Source organism: Lynx canadensis, chromosome A3 (assembly GCF_007474595.2).
Source record: "Lynx canadensis isolate LIC74 chromosome A3, mLynCan4.pri.v2, whole genome shotgun sequence".
NCBI lineage: Eukaryota > Metazoa > Chordata > Mammalia > Carnivora > Felidae > Lynx > Lynx canadensis.
The window spans coordinates 121,204,638-121,227,590 of NC_044305.1; the positions used below are offsets into that span (position 1 = coordinate 121,204,638).

Sequence of the window (22,953 nt, forward strand, 5' to 3'; positions counted from 1 at the left end):
AACAAAGCTGTTTAAAATTAAAAAAATATTTTTTTAATGTTTATTTTTGAGAGAGAGAGAGAGAGAGAGAGAGAGAATGAGTGAGAATGAGTGGGGGAGGGGCAGAGAGAGGGAGACATAGACTCTGAAGCAGGCTCCGGGCTCCGAGCTGTCAGCACAGAGCCCAAAGCGGGGCTCAAATCCACGAACGGTGAGATCATGACCTGAGCTGAAGTCAGACATTTAACCGACTGAACCACTCAGGGGCCCCTAAGAATTTTTTTTCAGCAAAGCTTTAATTTATTTTGAGAGAGAGTGCGTGGGGAGGGGCAGAGTGACAGGAAGAGAGAATATCCCAAGCAGGCCATGCGCTGTCAGTGCAGAGCTTGATGCAGGGCTTACAAACCTTGAGATCATGACCTGAGCCGAAATCAGTAGTCGAAATCAAGAGTCTAATGCTTAACTTCCTGAGCCACCCATGCACCCTCATTATTGTCTATTTATTTATTTATTTATTTACTTATTTATTTTTATAATTTTTTTAAATGTTTATTTATTTTTGAAAGACAGAAACAGAGTACAAGTGGGGTGAGGGCAGACAGAGAGAGAGGCAGACACAGAATGCAAAGCAGGCTCTAGGCTCTGAACTGTCAGCACAGAGCCTGACGTGGGGCTCAAACTCACAAACCATGAGATCATGACCTGAGCCGAAGTTGGATGCTTAACCAGCTGAACCACCCAGGTGCCCTTCATTATTGTCTTTTTAATTGAAAGAGTCCACATTCCTAAATTGACATGATCTATGCACTAAATGAAATGATGGCGGTATTATATATTGGCCAAGAGTTTGGTCTTAGGTGTCAGAAAAATGACTAAGGTCTGACTTTATATTTAGTATGCAACTTGAAATGAATGAAAACATCTGATTTTAGTTGCCTCTTTTATAAAACAGAGGAAAAAATACTAATCTCACTGGACTACTGTGAGATTTCACAGAAAAGAAGTACATAAAGTGCTTGTCACAGTGAAGAGCACAAGATATACAGTACTTTGATATTGTAATTCTGCGAGGCTGTAGTTCTGAAAAACAGCTATGTGTTTCATGTATATAAAAGTGCTGATCAAATCTTTGTTCTTTCTCTCGCTTCAAATACACTTATTTATTTATTTAAGTGATTGATTTACCCAGTGTGGGGCTTGAACTCACAACCCAGAGACCCAAAAGTCGCATCTTCTACCGACTGAGCCAGCGGGTTCCCATATTCGTTTTCTCTCAGTATATAATTCTGGTTTTACAAACTTTTTTCTCCTAAAACCTGTTTTGTGATTGAAATGCCCTTCATTTAAAATTATTAGAAAACACTGGAGGTTTAATGCATATCAACCAGGGAGAGATGTGAAATTTGTATCTGGTTTTTAGAAGGTTGTCCTTGCTGTGAACTAAGAATTTGCTGTAAGTAATTTTGAAACATACATAAACTGTATATGAGTAAATTATACAATATAAAGACTTAACATTTGTAATCTAATATTTATATTAAATCAAATTAGGTTGCTGCTACATTTAAGATTTAAGTGAAAAATGACAACTGTGAAAGTAATGGAAGAAAACTCATGATTTATTCCTAATATCAGAGTAGGGAGAGTTTTAACTATCAAAGAACAGATTCCCTATATACATTTTATTTTTAGATTCTGCATTGCAACAAAATATCATAAGCAAAACCAAAAGATAAATGGTACCCCTTGCAGAAAAATATTTGCATTTCCTTTCACAGAGAGAAGTCTTAATTTTTAAAATGAATGGCTCCTAGAAATCAGTAAGCAAAAGAACAATGATGCAATAGAAAAATTGGCAAAGATCTGACCAGAACTTTCATTAAAAAAAAGCAGTACAAATGGCTCTTAGAGATATGAAAGTGCTCATTTTTATTGAGAGTAGAAATAAAAATCAAAATGAACTGAGATATTTTTTATTCTAAAAAATCAAAGTTTGATAATACATTTTTGGTGAGGTTTCTTAAATATTGGTGGTGATCAGTGGAAGGCAATTTGAAAATAACTAACTATATTAGAAATGACGTTTGCCTTTTGAACCACTTTTAGAATTTATTATATTTATGTGTTTATGTCTGTATTTATATAAAAGGCCAAATGTTTATTCAGGCATTATTGATAATAGGAAAAGATTGAAAATAGCCTAGGGCCACCTGGGTGGCTCAGTAGGTTAAGCATCCAACTCTTGATTGCTGCTCAGGTCATGATCTCATGGTTCATGAGTTTGAGCCCTGTATCAGCCCCACATCTGCACTGTCAGTGCAGAGCCTGCTTGGCGCGCGCTCTCTCTCTCTCTGTCTCTCTTTCTGCCCCTTTCCTGCTTATGCTTACTCTCTCTCTCAAAAATAAATAATTAAAAACTTAAAAATAAAACAAAATAGCCTACATGTCCACACATAGGAGACTAGTTTAATTATGGCACACCATACAGTGGGGCATTTTGTAGCTGTTAATAAAGAATGAGGCAGATCATTGTGCACTTATATGGAAGCTAATTAAAATATATTGCTCAGGGGTGTCTGGGTGGTTCAGTCTGTTGAGCATCCAACTCTTGACTTGGTCTTAGGTCGTGATCCCAGGGTCTTGGGCTCCAGCCCTGAGTCAAGCTCTGTGCTGAGTATGGAGCTTGCTTGAGATTCGTCCTCTCCCTCTCCCCCTCTCCGCCCCTCTCTGCCCCTCTCCCACATGTCCACACTCTCTTTCTCTCTCTCTCAAATAAAAAAAATAATGAAAATATATATAGTTACATAAAATAGACTGTGTTATTTGGTAAAGCAATGTGAATACTTTGTTTAAAATGCATTAAATAAAATAGTATGTTTAAAATATTTGTGTACATATATAAATGACACACACAGAAGGGTAAACAAACTGGGAACAGTAGTTGTGTACTGGGAGAGGCCTTGTGGTTGGAGACTGGGTGGTAAGGAGTTTTCATTTTTATTCTTTCTTAATTACTGCACGTTGTAGCATTTGCTTATATGACCTATTAAGAAAATACAATACTTAAATGTAAAAAATGAGAACTATAAATAACACTTGTTTTCTTTTTATACTAGGCATATTTGATGAGACCTTCTATAATATTTTTTGATGAAATAGATGGATTAGCTCCAGTTCGCTCCAGCAGACAAGATCAGATCCATAGGTAATTTTTCTTAATCAGATTATGTTGGATTCTTTTCAGTCACTGACACAGTAGTTAGCTTTAGCCTTTGGATAAGTGCTAGGAGGCTTACAAAAATGTGAACTGTGTCCTTGAGGAAGACTCCTTTGACTTAGCTCAAGGGTGAGCAAACTGTAACCTGTGGGCCACTTCTAGCCTTTTGCCTGTTTCTGTAAAGTTTTATTGGAACATAACCATGCTTGTACCTTTCACATGGCTACTTCTGTGCTACAAGAGAAGAATTGAATGAGTAGTTGTGAGAGAAAGATTATATGGCTTGCAAAGTTTACATACATTTAGTTTCATGCCTTTTATAGAAAAAGTTGCCTAATCTTGAAATTTTAATCTGTGTCATGTATACTAATATTTTGTTCTTTTCCATTTCTGAGTAGTCATCCTTAGTTAGGAAGGGAGGGAGGGACTAAGAGTGAGGGAGGGAGGGAAAGTATGTATATGTACCACAATTTATTTATTTGTTAATCCATCTGAGGGAGATTTAGTTCACTTCTGTTTTTGGCTGTTATGATAATGCTACTATGAACATTTGCGTACACATTTTCGTGTGCACATTTGTTATGATTTCTGTTGAGTAAATACCTGAGAGAGGAATGGCTGGGTCCTATGGTAAGTGTATGTTTAAATTGGCATGGTTTTCCAAGTTTGTTATATTTTATGTTCTTACCTGTAATGTATGAGAACTTGGGTTGCTCCTCATCCTTGCCAACATTTGGTTTTGCTGTTCTTGTTAACTTTATCCATTCTAGTGGATTTATTTTGAGAGAGAGAGAGAGAGAGAGAAAGTGAGAGAGACAGACAGAACACAGGTGTGCAAGGGAGTGGGGGAGGGGGAGAGAGAGAGAGAATCTCAAGCATCCTGACCTGTGGCTTGATCTCCCAAACTGAGAGCCCATGACCTGAGGTGAAATCTAGAGTTGGACACTTAACCGAGGAGCCACCCAGGCACCCCATAGCTTCCCTTATTATTAACATCTTTCACTAGTGGGTACATTTGTTACAATTGAGGAGCATACAGTAACACATCATAAACAAAACCCATAGATTTACCTTAGGGTTCACCGTTGGTATTGCACATTTTATGAATTTGGACAAAAGTATAGTGACATGTATACATCATTATCATGTCATACAGAGTATTTTCACGGCCCTAAAAATCCTATATATGTATGTTCTACCACTCACCTCCCCTTGCCCTTGGTAACATAGACTTTTTTTTTAACTGTCTTTATTTATAGTTTTGCCTTTTCTAGAATGCTATATAGTAGGAATCATACAGTATATAATCTTTTCCAGATTAGCTTCTTTCACTTAGCAATATGCACTTAAGATTCCTTCATGACTTTTCTTGGGTTTTGTTTTGTTTGTTTGTTTTGGGTTTAATTTTATTTTTTCCCCAGATTATTAAAATGGAAGCTTAGAGTTTTTTTGATTGAAACTAATTCTTTGCTAATATAGGCATTGAAAATTGTAAGTTTTCTTTTAAACACTGTTTAGCTGCATCCCACATTTTTTGATCTCTTGTATATTCACTGTCATATACTTCAAAATAATTTCTAATGTCATTTTTTCTGACACAATGATTAGTAGTGTGTTTACAAATTGTAGGTTTTTTCTTGATTATCTTATTATTTCTTTCTAATTTAAGTTTATTGTGATAAATTTTTTTTACTGAATTTTTTGCGTCTAATTATTCTTATTTGTTGATTTATTTATTTTTGAGAGAGAGAGAGAGAGAGAGAGCGAGCGCATGAGGGGCAGAGAGAGGGAGAGAGAGAGAATCCCAAGCAGGCTCTGTGCTATCAGTACAGAGCTTCACACAGGGCTTGAACCCACAAATCATAAGATTGTGACCTGAGCTGAAATCAAGAGTCAGATGCTTCACCAACTGAGCCACTCAGTTGCCCAACTTTTCATTTTTAAATCTGTTTTCATCTATGTTCAGTGTAGACTTCTCATGCTTTTTGTTCAGGACATTTCTTCTATTAATTTACTATAAACTTTTCTGTGTCTTTATATTTACAGTGTTTTTTAAGTAGATAATGTGTAGTTGGGTGTTTTTGTAATCTGACACTCTCTTGATTTATTTTGATGATATAGTCTGTAAATGTTTCTGTAATTACCTGTTCGGATTGGAGGACAACCTTGTTTTCTATTTGTGTCAGTTGTTTTCCTTTTCTATTTCTCCTTTCTTGCCTTAAATTTTTTTTTTTAATGTTTATTTATATTTGAGAGAGACAGCGAGCGAGTGGGGCAGGGGCAGAGAGATGGAGACACAGAATCCGAAGCAGGCTTCAGGCTCTGAGCTATCAGCACAGAGCCCGATGTGGGTTTTGAACCCACGAACCGTGAGATTATGACTTGAACTGAAGTCTGATGCTTAACTGATTGAGCCACCCAGGCACTCCTCCTTTCTTGCCTTTTTAAAAAGAATTTTTGAATATATTTTAGAATCTCCTTTTTATTTTCCTGTTGATTTTCAGTTTTTTTATTATAATTTTTAAGTTTATTTTGAGAAAGAGTGTGAGCAGGGGAGGGGCAGAGAGGGACGGAGAGAGAGAATCCCAAGCAGGCTCCACACCATCAGCACAGAGCCCTATGCAGGGTCCGAACTCACGAAACCATGAGATCATGACCTGAGCTGAAACCAAGAGTCAGATGCTTAACTGACTGAGCCACCCAGGTGCCTCCACTGTTGATTTTTTAAAAGCTGTTTTATTGAGATATAATTGACATACAAAATGTTTATGCAGTATAAAGAGTACATTTGACATATTTTAACATATGTATATACCTATGAAACTGTAACTATAATCCAGGTAATGAATATGCTCACTTCCCCCAAAACAGGCTTTTTACATTTCATATAACTATTCAAAAAATTTTTTTTGTTTAACGTTTATTTATCTTTGAGAGACAGAGCATGAGTGGGGAAGGGGCAGAGAGAGAAGGAGACACAGAATCTGAAGCAGCCTCCAGGCTCTGAGCTGTCAGCACAGAGCCTGATGCGGGGCTTGAACCCATGAACTGTGGGATCATGACCAGGCCGAAGTTGGATGCTTACCGACTGAGCCACCCAGGCACCCCCATATGACTATTGATAAAGTTAAATTTATCATCTTGATGATTGTTAGCTATTTGTCCATCTGTTCTTTTTTTTTTATTTTTATATTTTTAATTTTTTTTTTTAACATCTATTTATTTTTGAGACAGAGAGGGACAGAGCATGAACGGGGGAGGGTCAGAGAGAGGGAGACACAGAATCTGAAACAGGCTTCAGGCTCTGAGCTGTCAGCACAGAGCCCGACGTGGGGCTCGAACTCACGGACCCCGAGATCATGACCTGAGCCGAAGTCGGATGCTTAACCGACCGAGCCACCCAGGCGCCCCTGTCCATCTGTTCTTTGTTCTGTTTTTTCCTTTTTGTTCTTTCTTCCTTCAATTAATTGAATATTTTTTTTAACGTTTATTTATTTTGAGAGAGTGCATGTGCTCGTGAGTGGCGGAGGGGCAGAGATTGAGGGGAGAGAGAATCCCAGGCATGCTCTGTGCTGTCAGCTCAGAGCCAGAGGCTCAATCCCACGAACTGTGAGATCAAGACCCGAGCCAAAATCAAGTATCGGGTGCTTAACCGACTGAGCCACCAAGGCACCCCTGAATATTTTTTTTATGCTTCCATTTTACTTCTTTTGTTAGCTTGTTACATTTTATTATTTTCATGGTGACTTTAAGGTTTACAGTATATGTCTTTACTTTGTCATCATCTACCTTCAAGTGACAACATGCCATTTCACATATGGTAGAAGACCTTAAAATAGTATGCTTGCATTTCTGCTTTCCTGTGCTATTGCTGTCATACTTTTTTTTCCACTACACATCCTTTTGAAGAGATTTAAATAATAATCCTAATAACCACCATCATCCTTAAAGATTCATTGATGTAGTTACCTTCCTGATGTTCCTTGTTTTGTAGCTATCTCTGTTTCCATGTGTTATAATTCTTTCTGCCTACATTTAAAAAAAATTTTTTTTAACGTTTATCTATTTTTGAGACAGAGAGAGACAGAGCATGAATGGGGGAGGGTCAGAGAGAAGGAGATACAGAATCTGAAACAGGCTCCAGGCTCTGAGCTGTCAGCACAGAGCCCAACGTGGGGCTCGAACTCACGGACCGCGAGATCATGACCTGAGCTGAAGTCGGCCACTTAACCGACTGAGCCACCCAGGCAGTTTTTTAAAAAATTTTTACATGTTAATTGATTTTTGAGAGAGAGCATGAGCAGGGGGTGGGGGGGGGGCAGAGAGAGAGGGTGACACAAAATCTCAGAAGCAGGCACCAGGCTGTGAGCTGTCAACACAGAGCCCGGTGTGGGGCTTGAACTGAACTCACAAGCCATGAGGTCATGACCTGAGATGAAGTTGGACGCTTAACCAACTGAGCCACCCAGGTGCCCCTGCCTCTGTTTCTTACAGAGTAGGTCTGCAGGACATAAATTGTTTCACCTTTTCCATGTCTGAAAAAGTTAACTTTTTTTAAGAAAGCAGTTCTATTTAGTTTTATTTTACATATCAGTTCACTGATATATAAATATCAATATTTAGTTTATGAATAAAACTGTAACAGTTTTTTTTAAGACTTCTTTTTTAAGTAATCTGCACATCCAGGATGGGGCTTGAACTCACAACCCTGAGATCAAGAGTCGCTCACTACTGACTGAGCCAGCCAGGTGCCCCGTAACAGTTTTATATATTTTATATATAATATAAATATATATATATGTGTGTGTGTGTATATATATATATATATATATGTTACATTTTTTACATATATATTACATTTTTTATATATTTCATTTCAAGTATAAAATGCAGTGATTTTTTAAAGCAGCTTTTTAAGTTCATTTATTTTGAGAGAGGGAGAGAGCACGAGAAGGGGAGGGGCAGAGAGAGAGGGGCGGGAGAATCCTAAGCAGGCCCCATGCTCAGCATGGAGTGTTATGTGGGGCTCGATCCCATGACCACAAGATCATGACCTGAGCTGAAATCAAGAGTCAGTTGGATGCTTAACTGAGCCTCTCAGGCACCCCTAAAATGCATCATTTAAAATGATTTTAAAAATAACTATACCAAGTGGTACAACATTAGAATAAAGCAATTTTAGAACATTTTTCTTCCCTCTGTAAGATCCACCATGTCCATTTGTAGTAAATCCTTGTTTTCCCCTCCAGCCAACCAGTAATCTAATCTCTGTCTCTATAAAATTGCCTCTTGTGAACATTTCATGTGAATGGGATCACACAGTATGTGGTCTCTTATGTCTAGTTTCTTTCAGTGAGTATGATGGTTTAGCGGAGCATCCATGGTTTGCCATGTGTTGCTGTTTTTTTCCTTTTTTTTTGCTGAGTAGTACCCATTGCATGGATAAGGCACACATTGGATATGTATTTAGATGTTTCCAATTTGGGCTGTTATGAATAATGCTGCTGTGAACATTCATATGTAAGTCTTTGTGTTCACATATATTTTCATCTCTTTTGGGTAGACACCTAGGAGTGGAATTGCTGGGCTGTGTATCTTTTTCCTCTAACTGCTTTTAATGGTTGTTTTCTGCTTTATTGCTTGTTTTGTGCAGTTTGTTTAATGATATTCCTTGGTAGCGTTTTCTCCATTTTTTTTTTCTCATTCTTGAATTGAGCTCCTGACATATGTGAGCTTCTAGTTTTCATCAAAGTTTTAATGTTTTTGGCCATTATTTCTTAAAATATTTATCTGTCTCCCTTGTTTTTGTCTTTCCTGTCCTTGTGGTCCTCCAGTTATAAGTTGCTTGATCTTGTCTCACAGTTCATTGATGATAAGTTAATTTTGACTTTTTAAAAAAAAATTTGTTTTTTAACTAATCACCACGCCCAACATGGGGCTCCATCTCAACAATCCTGAGATCAAGAGTCGCATGCTTTACCTACTGAGCTGGCCAAGCACCCCTAAGTTTGCTTTAAACTATCTCTTCAGTGTTTCATTTTGGGAAGTTGGTTTGCTCTTTTAGTCAACTAATTTTTTAAAGTGTTTAATCTGTTCTTTGGTTCATTATATTTTTCATCTTACATATTTTTATTTTGATCTCTACAGGTTCTGTGTGGGTCTGTTTTGTATCTTCTGTAGAAAAATATAAGAAACTTTTCAACATTTGGAATATCTTTATAATGACTACTTTAATGTCCTTATCTGCCAATTCTAACATCTTAGTTTGGGGTTGATTTTATTTGATTAATTTTTATTATACACTGTATTTTCTGGCAATTTTATTGGATGCCAGACATAAATTTTGCCTTGTTGAGTCCTAGGTAGGATATTATAAATAAATATTCTTGAGTTTTTTGAGGGGACACCGTTAACTTACTTGAAAACAGTTTGATTCTTTTGAATCGTGCTTTTAAGAGTTGTTACGTGGATCTGGAGCAGTCTTCAGTGTAGCTAACTGTTCCCCACTAATGAAGGAGGGTCCTTGTGTGTATTACACACAATGACCTGTGAATCATGAGGTTTACCAATCTGGCTTCTGGGAACTGGCAATACTCCTGGTTCTTTGTGAGTATAAAATACTGTTACTTCTAGTCGGGAAAAATACTGTTTTTTCCCGAAGCTGTGAGTGATTTCTTCACATGCGTGCAATATTTAGCTGAAGTCTGGAGAGGCCCTGTGGCTATTTCTTAAGTTTTCTTTCTGTGCAGTGGTTTCTTCTCTGGTACTCTTTTTGGTGAACTCTAAGTCCTCTTGGGGTCCTTGGAATCTCAGCTTTGTCTCTTCTACTTACTGAGTCAGTCAGCTGATTCCCACCAGGATTCTATGTCCCCTACATTACAGCCTAGAAGTAGAAAGCCATTAATTGGATCATTCTTCCTGTGCTTTATAATATGTGGTTTTTCTCTTGCTGCTTTGAATATTTGCTCTATAGCTTTGGTTTTTAACAGCTTAGTGGTGATATGCCTCTCAGTATGGGCTTTGTGTTTACTCTTATTTGTGGTTATCATGTGTCTGCTAATTTGTCTTTTTTTCAATCTTTTTGTCTCTTCATCTTGTGTAATTTTTATTCATCTGTCTTCAGTCAGTCATTACTTTTTCCTTTGTCATGTCCATTTTGCTGTTTCGTCCAGCCAACACATTTTTTTTCAGAAATTATTTTTCAATTGTAGAACTTACATTTAATTATTTTTCATTATTTATATTTTTCTAGTATGATTTTCACGCATTTAAACATATTTTGTTTTACTTCATCGAGGTTAGTGATCGTTGCTTTAAAATCCTTTTGTGTTAGCTTCTTCAACATCTGGTTTCATCTCACTGTTAGGCCTGCTTGATTTTCTTTTCTCATTGGTTCTTCATTTGTTGGGCAATTTGGATTGCATCCTGGATATTATTAATGTTAGTTTATGAAGGCTTTGGATTTTATTATTTTCCTTTTATGTGTAATATTTCCTTTGTTTTATAGATGATTTTCTGTTTTAGGCTTGAACTACAGAGCTGGCAGCTTTGGCCTCCTTTCAAATGTTTTATCTGTGGCTGGTTTCTTTGCCCTCTGCCTTTGTTTGTTAGGGGTCATTTAGAGATGTGGGCAAATAGAGTTTGGAGATGTCTTCACCTGCTCTTGCTCTTGTGGGATCTCCCACACTCTTTTCTGAACTCTCAGGTTGGAAAGCTAAGGGGTTTCCCTACATCATCTTCCTCACCTGCCTCACTATACTTAGCCCTGTGCTGAAAGCCAGAGAGAGGGGGGAGCTTGCTCTCTGTATGTTCTCCTTTTCTCCAAGTGACCATGAACTTCCAACAGAGCCTCTGTATCTCTGTTTACTCACCAGTTCCTTCAAGTATATGTTTATGTATTACTATGTACAGGTTTTATAGTTATTTTCTGAAGTAGAGTAAGGGATCATCTGGCAAAGTCTTCATCCATCAAACTTGAAAGGGGAACCTTTGAGATCCAAGTATGCAGGTTTTAAGTTCTAGAGTAATTACTAATAGAAACATAATTTCTAAACTGCTAGTAAGGGGGAATAGAATAACAAAAATATCAATCCAGATGGAATGAAGAAGGGGAGGGGAATCATAGAACTAGTGTGAGAAACAGCACAACATGTAATTGTAGGTTTAAACCCAATTATATAAAAAATGACGTGAAATGTAAAGGGACTAAATGTTCTTTATATTATTAAAAAATTTTTTAAAAATGTTTATTTATTTTTGAGAGAGAGACAGAGTGTGGGGAAGGGGCAGAGAGAAGAGGAAGACACAGAATCTGAAGCAGGCTCTAGGCTCTGAGCTGTCAGTGCAGAGCCCGATGCAGGACTTGAACCCATGAACTGTGAGATCGTGACCTGAGCTGAAGTCGGACGCTTAACTGACTGAGCTGCCCAGGTGCCCTAAATGTTCGTTATAAAAGACAAATTTGTCAGACTGGGGAAGACCAAAATTTGGTGACATTTTGTTTATAAGAGACATATCTATGTGTAAAAAAAGATATAGAAAGATTCCAAGTAAAATTGTGGGGAAAGGCATGCAAAACCTCAGTTATGAATATTCATAGCAGTGTTATTCATAATAGCCAAAACATGGAAATAACCCGTATGTCCATCAACTGCTGGATGGATATATAAAATGTGTTATATCCATACAATGGAATATTATTCCACTTTGAAGAGGAATGGGTGTACCCTGTACAGGTAGATGTAACATGAATGAACCTCAAACACTTAATGCTAAGTGAAGTAATTCATACATAAGAGGTTACATGTTATATGGTTTTATTCATTTATAAAATGTCCATAATAGTCATTTAGTAACAATTTAGAATTTGTAATTCCCTAATGACTGTGTTTCCAAATTGTATAAAACAAAAATTGACAGATCTGCAGAGTCCAATTGACAGTCATTGTGAGAGATATGTGCCTCTGAGTAGTTAAAAGACCAAATGAGAAAAAAGAAATATGTCAATGCCCTATAGATTATTTGAACAACCTTATTTTATGATCTAGTGGGTATACTTACCTGAGACAAATATAGAATGAACACTGTTTTCAAACATACACAGGATTTATAAAAATTGATCATATATTGTGTCTTAAATCATAACTAATTTTCAAAGTTTAGTGATATACAGAATATAAGAAACAAATAACAAAAAGATATAAGAGAATTTTGTTTGCTGTTAAGAGCTGTTACTCTAATTCAGTGTTACTAGTAAACAAAAAATAGCAAACAATATGAACTTGAAACAAAGACGTATAGATATCAACAAATCAAAAGTTGCTTCTTTGTAAAAACTAATAAAATTAACAAATCTCTGGCATGATTGGTCAGGACAAAAAGGAGACCTTGGTACGCAATATTAGGAATGCAAAATGTGATGTGTCAGATTCTTTAAGCATTAAAGGTTAAGAGGATAAAGGCATGAACTTAAGAGGTAAATGTGTAAAACTTTTAGGAACAAACCTATGGGAAAATCTTCATGACTTGTATATGAATGAATGTTCATAGCTGTTTTGATAATAGTCCCAAATTAGGAACAATCCACATGGCCATCAACATGTGACTCAGTAAACAAATTTTGGCACATCCATATAATGGAATATTGCTTAGCCATAAAAAGGAAGAAACTATTAGTAAACCAACAGTGTGGTGAATCTCAAAATAATTACGCTCAGTGCAAGAATCCGGAAAAAAAAGAGTATTTAGTGTGCGATCCCATACATATAAAATTTTAGAGAATGCAAGCTAATCTGTAAGTAAGAACACAGATCAGTTGTTGCCTGGGTATTGGATAGAGGTCAAGGAAGGGCTGTAGGGATGGATTACAAAGGGACATGAGGAAGAGCATGATGGGTAGATTACTTATTTTGAGAGTGATGGTAGTTTCACAAGTGTGTATTTACTTCAAAACTTACCCGATTGTATACTTTAAGTATGTTCAGTGTATTGTATGTCAAATATATCTTCAAAAGACTTAATTAAAAAGAAAAACTTATGTAGAATAGTATGAGAAAGTTAATTGGAGCCCAGTTTCACTTGTGAACATGGATATAAAACTCCTAAAGAAAATAGTAACATGTGACTTCTAGGAAGCTTTAAGAAGGATAATAATACATCATGACCAAATTGATTGTATTTAACATGTACAAGGTTTGTTTAACATGAGAGAAATCAATTAAGGTAAATTAATCACATTATCATATTAGTGAAAAATCATATGGTCATCTCAATAGATGTGTAAGAAATGGATGAAATTTAATATTTATTTTTGATAAGACCATTCATCTTAGAGAATGAAGAATATAAGGTATCTAAGAACCTATAACAAACATACTTAATGTTGAAAGATGAAAACTTTTAATATGAGGTATTATAAGCATGGCTGCAGTGAACAATTCTGATCACCAGTGTACACAGATCCCAGTTAGTGTAGTCTGGCAAGAAAAAACAATACAAAGGTGTGTGTATTGAAGAGGAGTAAACAATACTGTTGTCATTGTAGGTGATATAATTATGCATGTGGAAATTCCAAAGCTGTCTCTAGATAACTTCTTTTTTAAAAAAATTTTTAAACTTTTATTCATTTTTGAGAGACAGAGAGAGACAGCATGAGTGGGGGAGGGGCAGAGAGAGAGGGAGACGCAGAATCCGAAGCAGGCTCCAGGTTCTGAGCTGTTAGCACAGAGCCCAACGTGGGACTTGAAGTCACGGACCATGAGATCATGATCCAAGCTGAAGTCAGACGCCTAACTGACTGAGCCACCCAGGCACCCCTAGATAACTTCTTAAGTATAGTAATGAGCATCTTGCAACATTAAACCAATCATTATAGAGAATTTTGTTTTTCTGCGTACCAGTTTTCTGCATAAAAATGCAAAATTACTATTTATAAACTCACTTAGAATAGAAGATACCGGGAATAAATTAAGTTCCATGTATAGTTTTGGGGGGAAGAATAAAACTTGGTTCAGAAACATTAAAGGAAAATAAAATAAATGGAGAGAAATACCATTACATAAGTTGGAAGACTGGATATTTAAAAGTTGTTTGTTCTTCCATATTTATCAATAGATTCAGTATAATCCTGTTCAGAATCAACTTTTTTGGGGCGGAACTTGACAAAATGATTCTGGAATTTGTATGGAAATAAAAAGGACTAAGAATAGTGAAGACTTTTGTGGAAGAACAAGGTGGGAGTATTTGCTCTACTGGTTATTAAGGCCTCTTAGGATTAAGATGATTTGATGTTGGTAGAAGTCTTGATAAATAGACTGATGGAAAAGAGCCAGAGCCATATATAAATCTACACATATATAGATGATTGATTTATAATAAAAGAGACAGTGCAATACTATTGGGAAAGGATGACCTTTTCAATAAATAATGTTGGGAGAATTGGGTATCTGGTGAAAAAATTGGATCCTTCTTCATACCATACAAAACAATTCCAGTTCATTTTATTTAGATCCGTGTTTAAATTACACAAATGCTTTTAGAAGATAATGTAGGAGAAGGGCAGGCAGGTAGGCCTCAAATATAGTATAAAGTAGTTTGGACTTTATTTTGAATGTAATAGGGGTTACTAGAGGATTTTGATCCAAGGGCTGGTCATTTAATTTTTTTTTTTTTTTTAAGAAGACAACTGTTGGTAGAATCTAAGCTAAGTTATAATTCTGTTTCTGGCCATGTTTAAGACTTTGTCTTCTGAAAATCCTTGTAGAAAACACTTAAAAATGTTGATAAATCTTAAACACTTGACATGCCTATCTGTGATTGGAATGTGCTAAGGAAAAATTTGAGGTAATAAATATGAACTTAGGCTTCAGGATGCTTATTGCACTCTTTATATCTGAAGTGAAACACTTAGGTCATTAATTTTCTCTTATTTAATTAGAAAAGAACAAGCACAGGGTGCCTGGGTAGGTCTTATTGTCAAGACTGGATAGTGGGTGGAGACCAGGGATGCTGTTAAACATTGCATAATGCACAGGGCAGTCTTTCAGAATAAAGAATTATCCAGTCTAGGGGCGCCTGGGTGGCTCAGTAGGTTAAGTGTCTGACTTCAGCTCAGGTCATAATCTCAGGGTTTGTGAGTTCGAGTCCCACTTCGGGCTCTGTGCTGACAGCTCAGAGCCTTGAGCCTGCTTCGGAGTCTGTGTCTCCCTCCCTTTCTGCCCCTCTCCTGTTCAGGCTCTGTCTCTCTCTGAAAAATAAATAAACATTAAAAAAAAAAAAAAAAGAAAAGAACAAGCACAAATCCTCTATATGCATGTACACTGGATCTCTAGCATTTTGGTTCCATTTATAGTTTCGAGAAACATTTAGAACAGTTTATTTGGGGGTGAGAATGATTTCTTTAACATGTTGAGCATATTGGAGAAGTTATTTCTGGCAGGTATTAGCAGTAACAGTAAAGGATATAAATGAGAACAGTTGGGAAACACTAGGAAGACCTTTGTTACTAGAACTGATTTTTGTTATAATTAGACATGTAACAAATTTATTCAGAAATGTTTAAGTCATAGTTTCAAAAACTACTCTAAAATATGCACAAGATTATTTTGAGTTGAACTTAGTTAAAATAGTTGCCATTGTAAAGAAATTGTCTGAAAGGATAATAGTAATGCACATGTAATTCTTTCTTTTTAATGTTAATTCATTTATTTTTGAGGGAGAGAGAGCACAAGCAAGGGAGGGGCGAGAGAGAGAGTGAGAGAGAGAGAGAGAGAGAGAGAGGGAGAGGGAGAGAAAGAGAGAGAGACACACACACACAGAATCCGAGCTGTTTGCTCTGAGCTGTCAGCACAGAGCCCAACCCGAGGCTCGAACCCATGAACTGCAAGATCATGACCTGAGCAGAAGTCAGACACTTAACTGACTGAGCCACCCAGGCACCCCTAATGCACATGTAATTTTATAGGAACTCTAAACATCATATAAATTGTCAGATATAACCCCTCCCCCCAGATTGCTATATATTAAAACAGACTTTTAGATTTTTTTTTGAGATTTTTATATTTATTTTAATTAACTAATTTTTAGTAATCTCTATACCCATTGTAGGGCTCAAACTCATGACCCCTAAGATGAAGAGTCACATCCTCTACTAACTGAGCCAACCAGGCACCCCTGTATTTCTTTTTAAAAACAGCTTTATTGAGATACTGTTCATATATCATACAGTCCAGTCACTTAAACCACGTTCAGTAGCTTTCAATATATTTCTAGAGTTGTGTAACTGTCACCGTAACTAATTTTAGAACATTTTCATCTTCCCAGAAAGAAAGAAACCTTTTAATCTTTACCCATAACTCTCCAATCTCCTCTTCATCCCCCACTAAACCCTAGGCAACCACTAATATACTTTGTATTTCTGTAGATTTGCCTATTGGATATTTCATATAAATGGAATCATACAATATGGGGACTTTTGTGACTGGCTGTTTTCAGTTAACTCAGTGTTGTCAAGGTTCATCTGTATCATAGCATCTATCAGTACTTCATTTGTTTTTATTGACAAATTCTATTTTATTGTATTGATACACCACATTTATTTATCTGTTGATGGGCATTTGAGTTATTTCTGCCTCTTAGTTATTATGAATACTGCTGTGAACATTTTTGTACAAGTTTTTTTTAGACATTGCTGGATCATATGATCACTCTATGTTTAATAGTTGAGGGAACTGTCAGACTTTTCAAAGGAGGCACACCATTTTACATTTCCATCAAGCACTGTGTGAATGTTCCAATTTCTCCCCATCCTTGCCAACATTTACTATTATCTGTCTTTTTTATTATAATCATGCTGGGGGGTTCAAAGTGGTACCTCATTTGGTTTTGATTTGCATGTCCCTAATGATGGGCCCTTTGTGTATCTTCTGTGGAGAAATGTCTATTTAAATCTTTTGACTTAAACAACAGTTTTTTTAAAGTTTATTTATTTTGAGAGAGAGAGAGAGAGAGAGAGAGAGAGAGAGAGAGAGAGATTGAGAGCACAAGTGGGGGAAGGTCAGAGAGAAGCAGAGACAGAAATGAGAGCAGGCTCTGCAACATCAGTGCAGAGCCTGATGCGGAACCTGAACTCACGAACTGTGAGATCATGACCTGAGCCGAGATCAAGAGTCAGATGCTTAACTGACTGCCACGCAGGCACCCCTCTTTTAACTCTTTTTAAGTTGGGTTAATTTTCTTTTTATTGTTGAGTTGTAATTGTTCTTTGTATATTCTGGACCTTAGACCCTTATCAAGTATATAATTTGCAAAAATTTTCTCCCATTCTTTAGGTTGCCTTTTCAGTTTTCTTGATAGTGCCCTTTGAAGCAGAAAGATTATTAATTCTGATGGAATCCTTATCTCTTTTATTGTTCTTTGTTTGCTTTATGTGTCTATTAATGAATTGTTTGAATACTTTTAAAAATAATTTCTGTACATTATTTTGCATTAAGATTTATTCATGCTATAATTTTATTAGCATTTAAGACTGATAAAGTGTAGTATAAGCAGCAGTTTTTACAGTTTTTTTCTTTCCTTTTTTTAATTTATCATTTTGTCTGAAACTTTTGTTACAGCTCTATAGTATCAACCCTCCTTGCTCTTATGGATGGATTAGATAACAGGGGTGAAATTGTTGTTATTGGTGCTACAAACAGACTTGATTCTATAGATCCTGCTCTCAGGAGACCGGGTCGTTTTGACCGAGAATTCCTTTTCAACCTGCCTGATCAAAAGGTAAGTTTTTGTTTTCAGTGTGTTAAGATTTATTTGTGATCCATTTATCAACCATGTATGTACTGTGAGAGTGATATTTTATGAATTTTCATTTCTAAAATTTTGTGCTTATGAAATATCTTAGGTTAATTCTCAGAAAAAGCTTGTGATTATTAAATAATTTAGTCTATTTCTATTAATAATTATTCAGGAAAACTCTTGATTGGGTTACTAAAATGCTTACTTTAGTTCACCAGATTGTAGTAATTATCTTGGATGGCAGGTTATATGTCTCCACTTAGCCAAAATAGCTTTGTTCCCATAAAAATAATGTTTTTAGACTATTAGTGAGCTTATAAATAAGAACCCAATGTGCAAATTTTCATAGAAATGACCATAACATCATATTTAATTTAGAGCAGCAAAAATTATTCATTACAGTGTATTTTTTTAAAAAGAATGTATAATTACACAATGTATAGTCATTGTGTAAAATGTTAATATATTAGACAAGTTTTTCCCCTAATTCTGCTTGATATTTTTATTATTCTTGGTTTGGACCAGTTTATTCATTGACTTGTCTTTTCACAAGGATCTCAAGTTTGAGAGGGAGAGATATATGTAGAGAAGATACTATATTTAACAATATTTTCTATGTAATTTAACATTTTAAGCATAATTAAAACATTTATAACATATCCATACAAATATAACCTAAGGAAAGAAGATGCTATTTATGAATATATAATATACACACATGCACATTTGTAATTGTTGCATAGCTTTGATTTAGATCTCCATGTAAAATGCCTGGTTTACACACAAAGATGTGAAATGCTGTGATTAGTAGGACAGTGTAGAAGATTATGGGGAAATGAAGGCAATGTTGCTGTTGTGTAGGACAGTTAATACTTCAGTTTGAAATCAGTCTACACATCCACATTTGTAGTTGTCTCAGTTTTGGACTATCTAACTTAGAGGCTTTACTTTGGTACTGAATTTACCTGACTTTGTCAGGATAGGAAACATAGAATATACAGCATTTTCATTACCCAAGTGCAGCTTCCAGGACTGTATCTATGTGTAGACGTGTGCTTTGTTGTGGGGACAAGGTAGAAGTGGGAACAGTCTATTTCAGCATGGGGAAGCACCAGTTATCTTTGTTTGGGACAACTTCAGTCCAAGCACATCTTTTAGGCTCTAGCATACGTGGAGAGTGTGTTTAGTTCTAAGAGACACAGTCTGTGTTCATTTCGGCACAGGAAAGCCATTATCTGAATTAAATGATTATCTTCTATATCACCCTAGTCATGTGGACCTCAGTCATGTATGCTGTTCACAATCCTCACAATTCATGTACAATCCACACAAAAACAATAAACAAGGTCTAAAACAGCACTGTCCAATTGAATTTTCTCTAATGATTGAAATGTTCTGTATTTGCATTGTCCATTAAGCAGTGTCCAGTATGGTAGCCACTAGCCACATGTGGCTATTGAGCTTTTTAAATGTCACTTGTGTGACTAAGGAACTGATTTTAAATTTTCTTTAAATATTTAAATAAAATAGCATTGTGTGGTTAGTGGCTTACCATATTGTACGGCATGGATCTCAACATAGTTTTCCATGTTATTTTAACTGTCTACGTTTCAAGGAAACTGCTTTGAGACCTAAACCTAAGATCATTTTTCTTGGTCTGTGTCTACGGAAAAGGCCTGAACTAGCTTTTTTTTTTTTTGCTTAGATAATAAAGTCATGAGATTATCAAGATTAGATGAGATTATCAAATCCTCTGTCCTAGGGAACAGTCAGTAAGGTAAGAGGAAAACTATGTAAGTGGATTCTGGAAGCCAAGTGAAGAAGTGTAACAATGAGTATATGACTAACTTTGTCAGATGTTGCTAAATTAACTCAGGTGAGGACAGAAAATTGGCCATTGTATTTATCATTATGCTGGTCATTGGTGAACCTGATGGGAGCAAGTTGATTTAGTGGTGGGTGCAAAAAAGCTTGTCTGGAGTATGGTTAGCTTAAGAGAGAACAGGAGGGGAGGAACTGGAGACAGTTAATGAAGGTAAGTTTTTCAAAGAGTTTTGCTGCACAAGGACACAAAGGATTGAGGTAAGGTGATAGATGTTGAGGGAATTGGAGGCAAGAGAACCTATGTTCTTAAAAAAGCTGAGACAGTTATTCAGTAGAGAAGGAAATTTTGGTGATGAAATTGAGAAAGAATTACCATAGTGTGTCCTTAATAGGCAAGAGGGGGGATAGTATTTACTATATGAGTGGTGAGAATGACTTTAGATAGGATTTGGATAGTTCGTCTGTGATACTAGGGAGAAGACAGAATATTATGGGTACATATGCTGACAGGTGGACCCAGTTGCTGTGGAGAGTCTTTGGAACTTCTCTTTTGACTGCTTCAGTTTTCTTAGTGACTTAGCAAGCAAGGTCTGAATGAGAAGCTGAGTGTGCAGATAGAGAAACTGAACTAGTCTGCTAGGAGATATGCCTAATGAATGGCTTAGGGAAGGATTGAGAGGAGTGTTAAGGTTCCATTTGGCCATTGATTTAAAGCAATAACCAGTCAATGTCTCATGTTAGTCCTGTAGTTTGAGCGGTGGAATATCATGACTCCTGTTGTTTGACCAACTATTATAAAAAAAAAAAAAAAGTAAAAGTAAGCTCTGGTTCTTCCAAATTTTACTAATTTTGTTAACCCTTTATTAGCAAAAAATAACACATATCTTCTTGAAGCAGTGATGCTTTTTAATTTCTTTGTTTTTATTACCACCAACACTTAATGATTATTATTGTTATGTGTTATGTGTGTATTTATGAATCCTGAAAAGTAAGAGCTTGAATGTGGCTTTGAATCTTTCTTTTTTAATTTGAGAGAGAGAGAGGGAGAGAGAGATGGAGCACATGTGTGTGTGCAAGCAGGAGAGGGGTAGAGGAAGAGAGAGAGAGGGAGGGAAGAAGGGAGAGGAAGAAAGAGAGAGAGAAATCTCAGGCAGGCTCCATGTCCAGTGCAGAGCCTGACATGGGGCTCGGTCCCATGACCCTGGGATCACGACCTGAGCTAAAATCAAGAGTTGGATGCTCAGTTGACAGGCGCCCCTGACTTTGACTTTTTAATAGTAGAGGAAGCTACTTTCTAGTAGGGGAAGCCATATAACTTATATATACAGAGGGAGAGAGAGTTAAAGCACATAATGAAGCATTTCTAATTTAGTTAATTTCATCTTCTATTTCTTGTTTTTATGATAAAGAAAGGAGACTCTGGTTGATTATATAGAGAAAGAGCAAGGCACTAAATGTTTTAGAGACCTGACAATAACTTTTGACCTTAAGTGATTAATTTCATTTCTCTAAATCTTTACTTATTTTGTAAAATGACAAGGTAAGAATAGATATTTTTCAAGGTATCTTCCAGCTTAATTTTTTTTTTTTAATGTTTGTTTATTTTTGGGAGACAGGGACCGAGAGACAGACAGAGTGTGAGCAGGGAAGGGGCAGAGAGAGAGGGAGACACAGAGTCTGAAGCAGGCTCCAGGCTCTGAGCTCTCAGCACAGAGCCCGACGCGGGGCTCGAACTCACAAACTGTGAGATCATGACCTGAGCCGAAGTCAGACGCTTAACCAACTGAGCCACCCAGGCACCCCTTAAATTTGTTTTTTTGATGTGCTTCTCATTCTATGAGGGTCTTCACTAAGTGGTGCCTGTGCTGCTAATGAGGTAAAATAGATTCTTGATATCATCTTCTAGAGAATATAAGCTCTCAGGATGACATTCTTTTTGGATCTTGATTTTATACTTTTTTTGGTATCTATTCAGGCAGATACTTTGAGTTTGAAGAAAATAAATGTCACATCATTGCTTTAATTTTGGTAGCTGAACACCTAACTTAGAACTTGGAATTACAGCAATAGCGAGTGATATCAAATTTTACCAACTTTTTATTTTTTATTTATTTAAAAAAATTTTTTTAATGTTTATTTTTGAGAAAGAGAGAGCGTGAGTGGGTGAGCGGTAGAGAGAGAGAGAGAGAGGGAGACACAGAATCTGAAGCAGACCCCAGGCTCTGAGCTTTCAGCACGGAGCCCACTGTGGGCCTCGAACTCATGGACCCTGAGATCATGACCTGAGCTGAAGTCGGCTGCTCAACCATCTGAGCCACCCAGGCTCCCCTTTTATCAACTTTTTAAACAAAATTTTAATGTGTATTTATTTATTTTGAGAGAGAGAGAGAGAGAGAGAGGGAGGAGGGGGAGGGTCAGAGAGAGAGAGGAGAGAGAGAATTCCAAGCAGGCCCTGTGCTATCAGCCCTACGCGGGGCTCAATCCCACAAACCAGGAGTTCATGACCTGAGCTGAAACCAAGAGTCGGATGCTTAACTGACTGAGCAACCCAGGTGACCATCAACTTAGCTTGATGACTTTGAAGTCCTTTTTGTTCTGGTGCTGGACCCCAAATTCCTCATCAAGCCAATAAAATTATCCTCTTGGTTATAATTTGCTTTTTCATAGTCTTTAAGAAGCTCAAGTAGCAGTGTTGAGGGAACAAGTGTATTCAAGTTTTACAAAGTGTTGTTTTTTCCTTGAAAGAAGGCAAATGTGAAAGTAAAATTCTGATATGCCTCTTCATGATGGTAATATCAGCTGATTATGGATTCTTACTACTTCAGTTTCTTTTTGACTGTGGAAGAAGAAGACATTTAGTGTGGAGCCTGCTGGGGATTCATTCATTCATATTCTCTCTCCCTCTCTCTCTCTCTCTCTGTCTCTCTCCCCCTCTCCCTCCCTCCCTCCCTCTCCCTGTGTCCCTGTCAGTCCCCCTCTCCCCCTGCAAACCACCTGCAAGTCCTCTCTCCCCCTTTTCAAAATAAATAAATAAACTTAAAAAAAACAAAACAAAAAAACAACAGTTATTTTTCTGGGGTATGGTTAGTGCATAAATTTGTTCCAGCTAATACACTTGAGAGGTTGGTGATATTTTATTTATT

General features: G+C 36.6%; 1 protein-coding gene across 1 annotated transcript in view; it reads left to right on the plus strand.

The window, feature by feature from the left end:
- Window positions 1-22,953, plus strand: part of ATAD2B (ATPase family AAA domain containing 2B) — a 164,579-nt gene that overhangs the window by 67,722 nt on the left and 73,904 nt on the right. The window contains 2 exon segments of the mRNA XM_030311561.1: window positions 3,096-3,184; window positions 17,809-17,968. Coding sequence (XP_030167421.1) covers window positions 3,096-3,184; window positions 17,809-17,968 — 249 coding nt within the window.